Source organism: Empidonax traillii, unplaced genomic scaffold (assembly GCF_003031625.1).
Source record: "Empidonax traillii isolate 1590-97213 ecotype Southwest subspecies unplaced genomic scaffold, ASM303162v1 scaffold217:size1918799, whole genome shotgun sequence".
Lineage (NCBI taxonomy): Eukaryota > Metazoa > Chordata > Aves > Passeriformes > Tyrannidae > Empidonax > Empidonax traillii.
Window position 1 is genome coordinate 1,440,703 of NW_020955410.1, and position 8,905 is coordinate 1,449,607.

An 8,905-nucleotide genomic window follows, 5' to 3' on the forward strand; every position below is an offset into this window, starting at 1 on the left:
TAAAGTCACCCACAAGGACAAGGGCTGACGATTTCGAGACATCTGCCAGCTGCTTGTAGAATAATTCATCCCCTTCGTCATCCTGGTAGGGCGGTCTGTAACAGACACCTATGATGATGTCGGCCTTGTTGGTCTTCCCCCTGATTCTGGTCCACAGGCACTCAACCTTATCATTGCTGACCTCAAGTTCAACAGAGTCAAGAGACTCTCTAACATATAATGCTACTCCTCCACCTCTCCTACCCTGCCTGTTCTTTCTGAAGAACTTGTAGCCTTCCATAGCAGCACTCCAGTCATGCGAGTGATCCCACCACGTTTCTGTGATGGTGACTACATCATGGCCTTCATGCTGCACAGTGGCTTCCAGCTCCTCTTGTTTGTTGCCCATACTGCATGCATTAGTGTACATGCACTTCAGGTGGGCTGCTGATTTAATTCTTAACTCAGGCTTTCCATCCCTAGGTTGATCACTGGAGAGCCCGGTTTCAATCCCTGCCCCCTTCAAACCTAGTTTAAAGCCCTCCTGATCAGCCTCGCTAACTTATGGGCTACAGTCCTCTTCTTCTTCCTAGATAGATGAATCCCATCTGATTTTAAGAGACTAGGTACCATGGAGTTTGCCACATGGTCAAAGAAACCAAAATTTTGATGGTGGCACCAACCCTTTAGCCATTTGTTGAGGAGTTGGGCTTTTTTACTCCTCTCTTTATTTAACTCCTCATCCATCCCAGATAGTACAGGAACTGAGGCAAATATCACCTGTGCTCCTGTCTTCTATTACTATAAGAAATTAATTGCGATCACATCACTTCTATTACTAGAAGACATTCTCATGAGTTTTTTTCAGTTGTCCCAAAAGGAAAAATAAGTGTGACACCTCACACAAAACAGAAGTGCAAACACAGATACATTTCATGGGAGATTTAAACTTCACCAACTTCATCCTGAAGCTAGTTCTGTTATTATTGAACTCACTGGTAAAATTCCCTTCAAGTTCAGCAACACAAGCAATTTACTGTTTGATAGCTTGTGATCCTCTTGGACAGAGAAAAATTTTAAATCTATCTGTAAAGGCATCTCTAAAGGACTTTTATAGCATTTTCAAAAAGGCAACTTGGAATCACTGATAGCAACACTGTAAAGACTTTCACAGTTTAACTAAAATTCAGAGATACAGCTCTCTGAACAGTAGTCATGGTACTTAGTAATACTACTATGTGGGTCACTGGTGAAAGCATCCATGTTAGTCAAATAAGAAGATGGTGCAATAACTTACTGCAGCTTGACGATGCGTGTTGGAAAGGATCCCATGAATCTTTACTTTATCCTTCTCCATCTGGTCTATATTGACCCACAAATCCCGGCTGGTGGAATCATACGGGCCATACGTCCTTGAAGTATAATAATTATGATCTGTATCTTCCTGAAAAGGGGGAAAAAACACAGATTGTAATGGAAGATGCACCTTAGTTTTATATAAAAGTCTTCCTTGAAATACTGAGTCCTGTTGCTTCTGGGAGCAGCAGCAACAACTACACTGCAACTCAGTAATAAAGGAAAAAATGTACAAATTGCAAATGTGTTGCAGAGACAGTTCTGCTTCTAACCACTAGCAGTTTACAAGGCAGTTACCATCATCCAATAGTCTTATATTATGATGAAAATGTTCACTATCCCCAAATCCCAATCATACAGTTCCTGTAATCCCACCAGTGAAATCTATGGCAAAATGTTTGATGGCTTATGAGGCAAGATGGCCAGTTAAGCTCCTTAATAATGGCCACACTCTAACAAAGCAATGGGCAGTATTCACAGTTAACACCTTAAAAACAATGTGGTTTTTAACATTTCTGAACACAATTTACTAGACTATCCTTTATAGGAAGATCAAAAAAAAATTCCTGATAGCTATAGGCTTACAATGTTATTTTATTTTAAATCTCCAAAAGTTTGTTTTACTGTAGGTTTGCCACTCAAAGACAGACATATATATACATATTTATGGAAGGAAGTTTCCTAATTCTCATGGTCTTTAAAATTAAAGAAGTTTCTTTAAAGTTTATGTCACAGCAATTTTCTTTCAAGGGCAGTAGCTGTGAAGGTCTGTACTTTCCTGCTTAAAACAGAGAAAAGGGTAAAAAAATTGTGTGGTCTGAGGTGGGCAATGAAACATATCTCAGATTTCCAGTCTTCCTTTACATATCCCAATCTGTTGTAACCATGAAATATTTAAATCAACAGCATTGCCAGCTTTCTGTTGAAAAGCTTGAAGTAATACTATAAAAGTAGTCATGCTAGTGTCTCAGTTTCTTCTTTGCTTCTACCTCCTCTGAGACAGAGCAAATTAAACAAGTCCTCAATGATAGTGTTTTATAATTAGAGTAAACTTAGAAAATCAACAGGACCATAGAAAATGGAAGAGGCGGACTTCTTAGAATTTAAAATTACCCTGGTGACGGAGAAGTTCCTCTCCTGCAGTACCTCCTATTCCTAGCCAGCAGCACGGGACTACCGTCTCATCAGGCCATGCTGCCACGCAAACCTGACACCACCTCCCCATAGCCCACTCCCCAGAACATGCACAGCCTGTTCCTAGTGACAAGATCCTGAGCTAAAAACATACTTGATAAGAACTGTAACTCTGGATGAAACTATTCAAGTTTTAGTTTAAATATATTGACCATAAATCCTGTTTCAGCTGGATTTCACCCTACATTAACATCATTACTGATGCATTTTACTTTAGCTGTTGCAGACATAATCAGGTTACTTCCTCCTTGACACTTTCTGTATTTTCTGCTGTATTTTCTATGCCAGAATGCACTTTATATGCCCGGTAAATCTCAGTGACACTTTTGAAGCAACTTCTAACAGCTTCAGCAGCTCTAGGTAAGTCACACAAGTAAACATAATTAAAACTATACTGTCAGGAAGATGACAAAAGCCAGCCAACTTAACAAATTCTTTCCTGCTTTAATGGTCAACAGAAACAGTTATTGCTGTCATGTATAAAGGAGGTACAGTAAATTAAAAGGTTTTGAAAACAAAGAGATATTTTCCCAGTTTAATTTATCATTTTGACAAAATTTCCATAGAAAATAAAAGTCACATTTAAGGCATCACAAATCTCAAGGAAAGAGCTACAGAGATAAAGAAAAAATAATTACCAAAATAGTTTGTTTCAGATAAACATGTAATATTTAAACCATAGTCAAAACTGTGCAAAATTTTTAAATTGTCCAGTTTTTCATAACTAATAATACTATTCCAGTTAACTATTAGTCCCTAAGCCTCCATCTTCACAATTAGAAGGCTCTAGGGCTGAGCTTAGTTGGTAACTCCATAAGAATGCCTTAAATGGTATCTTGATGCATGCACAAAGAAGATTCATCATACATTTTGTAAATCAATCACTTAAATTATAGTCTTCAGCTCAAGATTTTGTCATCGTGTGAGGAATTACTCATGTCTACCAAATTTTCTGTATATATAAAAAAAAGTATTTTAAGTCAAGTTAAATAACCTTAGATACTTAGAGAAGGAAACAAATTCACTTCTACTTGGATGTCAGAAGGAAGACAGAATTCCTCTTACTCTGAAAAAGCTTCATAGCCTTCATGTGGATGTATTTTATGAATACACCATTAATTATTTCTCTCTCACATCCTAATTTTTCTTAATCCTATCTGTAAATTTACAATCTGACTACAAAAAGGCTCATGCAGCTAACTACTAAAGTTGATGTGAGCAACTCAGGAGCTCTCAGTAAAGTTAGGATCCAAGCTTCTGTTCCAAGTTACTGCCTTCATAATTTCTAATTTGCATTACCATGGAAATGGAATTCTCGGAGTCTTTCATAAATACATTTTTATTGGTATCATTAGATACCTATGAGTTTTCATTCTGTCAGACCTGTTTATATGGTTTGGTTCATTGTACCTGTTCGTAATGCATTCCATCCCCTGTGGGTACTACAAGTGTAAGATGCAAAAATGCTTCAAAAATTATACTGAATTTGCATGTAAACTAATGAATTAAGAAAATAATTTTAATAGTTATACGATACAGATGTAGCGTTCTGCTGATAGCTAGAATTCTATATAAATATGCTTATGAAGAGAAACAAACTTTTCAGAATCTTTTAATGATGTACAAGCAAATTACTGAAAGGAAGATCATTCACAGACAGCAGAGAACATACACATTACTACTTCAAGAAAGTTTTTATTTTTCCTTTGTTTTTCAGGTATGGATATGAGTATTATCTCCCACTGCTTCTCTAGATGTACAGTTCTGTCCAAATACTGCATATGTATGAAGTACATGGCACCTTTATTCTACTGAACAGTACAGCATTAAAGCAAAGGATTTTTCCAGATATTTTTTTTCATCAGCTATGAGGATTACTGTCGGCAACCTCTGTGAGTATAAAGGGAATATTTATTAGAACTTCTCTCATAACAATTCCCTTTTGGGGAAGTAAGTTATTTTTAACCTGAGGACATCCTTGATGCTGAGTTGCCACCTTACTATGTATTGTAAAGAAGATTAATTTCTTACAGTTTTCACAAGGGATATTGTCTGATGACATCTTGAATATATTCCCATATTTCTCCAGCTACAACTGAATTTTCTCAGGAAAGCTGAAGGGATGCACTACTCGTAAAAGCTCAGCACAACTGAAGTTTAAGCCTTCTTTAAATTCTTGGTGTTCAGTATTTGTCAAATTCAAATCAAATTCAAATACTGAACATCCATTCTCTATGTTGCATATATGAATATTGCCAAATACAGTCCAAATGACACATATCCATTTCATCAATAACTGTTGTCCCTTAACAGATTAAGGTGATCTGTCAAAATCAAGATAACATAATGTAACTATATGTGATATTTAAAAGTAATGACTACATTATGCCTCTGAAATTATTTCAGATTATGAACTGGGATTCTGGACAAAGATGTATATGAAAATAATACTGAAACAGACATGAAACAATAAAGTTCCCTCTCAACGAAGTAAGACGCCGTGATTCAATGATGATGTAATCACATATGTAAACATTGGACTACTTAGGTTTAATTCTCTTCCTGGCACATTTTTTCTTTAAGAGAAATGAAAAGGTACTATTAATCTCTAGGAGATGGGGGATATTAACAAAAAAAAAAGGTTTAGGAATGAGAGCCTTTGTTAAATCGAATTGCATGAATATTTTGCTTCTAAATACTGGATTCAGTTCAATCCAAACCACAGACATTACCGAACAAGAAGCTCTGCCAGCTACTGAGCTCTCTTTCTTTAAGGCTATAACTGAAGAAAACTGATAACTTCAACCAGAGGAAAAGCAGTTGTCACACCCAGGAATGAGCTCTGCTATTGAACAATAGCATGCTGTAGAAAAACCTTTTACTTTCTCTGTAGTTGAAAGAAGAGAGCAAGGCATTCACAAAAGAAATCATTATAGATCAGCCAACCAGATGGCAGTTACATTCCAGTAGATTAAGTTTTGGTTGCCTTCTCCCAGTACCGGAAGACTGTTTAAGACATTACCAATCAAAAATCAATCAATCAATCAATCAATCAATCATCCCATCTGAGGCTCCTCATCTTCAGATATTTGTGGTCAAGTGTCATGAGTTATTGCTTGGTGCAATAGAAGACGAGACTGCATTTGATACCTGTTGTCCCTTTAAATATACTATTTATTGAAACTGCACTTCCAAACTTCAGTTGAGATGACAGCACAATGAGAAACCTCTGAAGCCCTCAAGAATATGATGTTAGACTTTACTGATGCTTAATTTTATCACTTTAAAAGGAAGTTATGATATATGATTGTTAACAAAATACATTAAAAATTGCCCAAATATGGCCAAACTCACAGACAAGGTCTGAAATTAACTGAAACTGCAGCTAATATTTGCCCTAAAAATTAATTATGAGACAATTCATCACCTATTACTAAGTTCAGAAAGTCATCTTTAACTCTAAGCATTTCTGGATTAATAGCCTATGAAATTAATCAGAGAATTATACTTTCTAAAAGGTGCATTTGTAGACCAAAACAGAAGCACCGAAAAAACAAGTAATTCTATATTTTTTAAAACAGACAATTTTTCAGGAAGAAACCAAAGATAATAATGCTTCTTTGGACATTTAAAGGAAGGAAATGAACTAGTAATTAAAATTATTTCCTTAAGGAATAAAGTAGTTCTGGTGATCCATTTTGCAGAAGCAAAAAGGAACACCCTTTCTATTTAAATAAGACAGCAACAAGATGGCCCTGCATACATACAGCAAAAACAGCTTCCTCAAAACTATTTGCACTCTTACCTAGTCTCATGTAATGTTTGCTATTCTCTTACAGTATCTGTTCCTATCATGTCAGTAAAATGCAGCCAAAATTGACTTCTGAATTGTTTCAGACTTTTGCTAGAAAATTGCTTTTATATTTCCGAACATTATTAGTCCCCACCAGCTGAAAGCAGCACAAGCGGGAGAACAGAGATGATGGCTTGTGTAGTACTTGAGATAGCTGTGTGTTGCAGCTGATGGAAAGCCTCTTCCCAACAGCACGTTTCTGGGCACCAAGAAGGGGCAAGAGAGATGCACAGTCATACTCTGCATTACCTGGGCAGGGGAAGCATGTGTATATGGTGTTGCAACTGATTTTTCTTCCTTTATTTACGATTTCCTTAGGCAGGCACTGACTGAGACAAGGACAGGTGTTAAGGACACATGGAGAATATCTCTAATCTAACAATCATTAGCACAGGAGATGAGACAATGCAAGAAAAGATCACCTCTCCTGAGATGGGGTCCTAGGGGGAAAATTAAGACCAGAGAAAATGGGGAAAGAGACACTTTGCATGCTGCTGTCATATAACTCATTTTAACAGGGAGTATCATAATTACAATCATAACATAGCAATGCTATGATGCAATTTTACAGTTTTATAGGACCTGATAATCTAAGAACCCTAAGGAGTAATTGATTTGAACTGGCCTCTCAATATGCGAAAGCAGATAAGCTACACGTGGACTACAACATCAAAGTCTTATGGAGGTGCAGAGATGAAGCGACAATCTTTTCCTTTTGTTGTTTTTCATATTTTGTGGGGGGTTATTTGTTGTCTGTTTTATTTTGTTTGTTTTTATTTTATTTTGTTTGTGGTTTTTTATATCTGAAGTGGTAAGAATTAAGGGAATATATACACAAATACAGGCATATAAATAGCATACCAACACACACTTCACATACAAGCATACTTCACATCAACAATCAGCAGAGCCTGAAGGCAGTCTGAGAACATCACTGTTGATTCCACAAGCCCTAGAAAAATCCATTTTAAACAGCTAATGTAAAGACTAATGAACAAGGGGAACCCAATCTAATAGAAGAGGAAATTCTGTGCCTGAGTACACTAGGGTAAAGAACTTCATCTCACACTACATTCTCCAAGAAGAGGCTACACAAGTGCTCTGCAGAGTCCTGAAAGCCTGTTGTGTGTGTGCAGTAGTTCTCAAACTCAGATTTTCACTAGGGCCAGTATGAAAGCAACATTGCCCAGCATCTCACAGATTTACATCTGGAGATTATTGTAAACATTAAACGATGTCATCAGCTGGGATGAAACAAAGGCATTTAGCTCTCAGCTCTCTCCCCTATGTAGCCACAAGGCTTTACACTGCTCTACAACATCTTAAGTTCCTATGTTTTTAAAATGCACTTTTCTGAGCTCCTGACAGCATCTATAATGGAGACTCACGCACACTGACAGACAGTCTGCAAGAGAGGGATGCCATAAAACTGTTATTAATCCAAAAAGCCATTTAGTCTTTCTGGCTTTGTGAAAAGCCAGTGTGGAGCCACTGCCTTTTCCATGATATTTAGTTGCTTTTGAAAAGAATCTTCTCTCTTGGGGACTGCTATAATACTGTCAGCCTATTTAGGGGTCATTACAGCAGTCCTATAAAGCCCCTTGGATTGTCTTGTCATACGAGACAAGCTTCAAAAGAGCAAAAATCTCTGCAATACCTTACTTAAAAGAGGAAAAAAGCCAAATCGCCAAGTCACTCAAAAAGCAATTACAGTAGGGAAATATTTATTATGCAGTTTTGTTCCTGATTTGCTAGAGCAGGAGTTCGAGAAATGACATTCTTAAAATAAGCCTTTATTAACGGCTCTGTAGCACCCTCTCCACTAAAGGAAAATAATAGGAACTGTTTCAGTACAATGTCCATTAAAACACCTAGCAGAAATTTGATTTTGCTGTAATTATGACACAGGTTTTAGAGTTTATATTCTCCCTTTAGATCTGTATAAATGACTAAAGTGCTCCTAAAACTGTAACTGTGAAAATGACTGTAAACATAAATACTATCTGCCAGGTCTAGACTATAGAGATCAGTGGTTATAACCCCATGTCTAGGGGGCTCATGACTACAGATAATTCTGAGCCCAATGACTACAGATAACTATGTTTTTGTCAAGTTAGCTTTTACAGATTTAGTATTCTAGTCTTTTAAAGATCTACTTCCTGTGTGGAATATAACCAACAGTGTATTTCTGAGCATATGTACTTTGACATACTTACAGCCACATTTGTGCAAATTTTTTCCTCCCCCTAAATATAGAGTAATTTCAGTTTAATATTATACAGTTTTTTTTTTTTTTTTTTTTAAATCTAGGTATTGGAACAACTTTAAACTCTCTGTAGCCTATGTATTTGTGATGGTTTTAGTCTAGGCCTTCCTGGTGACCAGTTTGTAACCAAGGAAGTAGCCAGGTACAGCCAATTGTATTCCATACAATTTTTACGTAAACCAGAGTATAAATAAGTCGGAGATTAGAGACCTCGCTCTCTTCTCTTCCGGCGAGGTTTGGGAACAGTGGGTCCCTGC

At 36.8% G+C, this 8,905-nt stretch overlaps 1 protein-coding gene across 1 annotated transcript in view; it reads right to left on the reverse strand.

The window, feature by feature from the left end:
- The window catches only part of PLXDC2 (plexin domain containing 2), a 263,586-nt gene that overhangs the window by 123,349 nt on the left and 131,332 nt on the right, over nt 1–8,905 (reverse strand). The window contains exon 3 of the mRNA XM_027887618.1: nt 1,277–1,423. Coding sequence (XP_027743419.1) covers nt 1,277–1,423 — 147 coding nt within the window. The remainder of the gene's footprint in view (nt 1–1,276; nt 1,424–8,905) is intronic.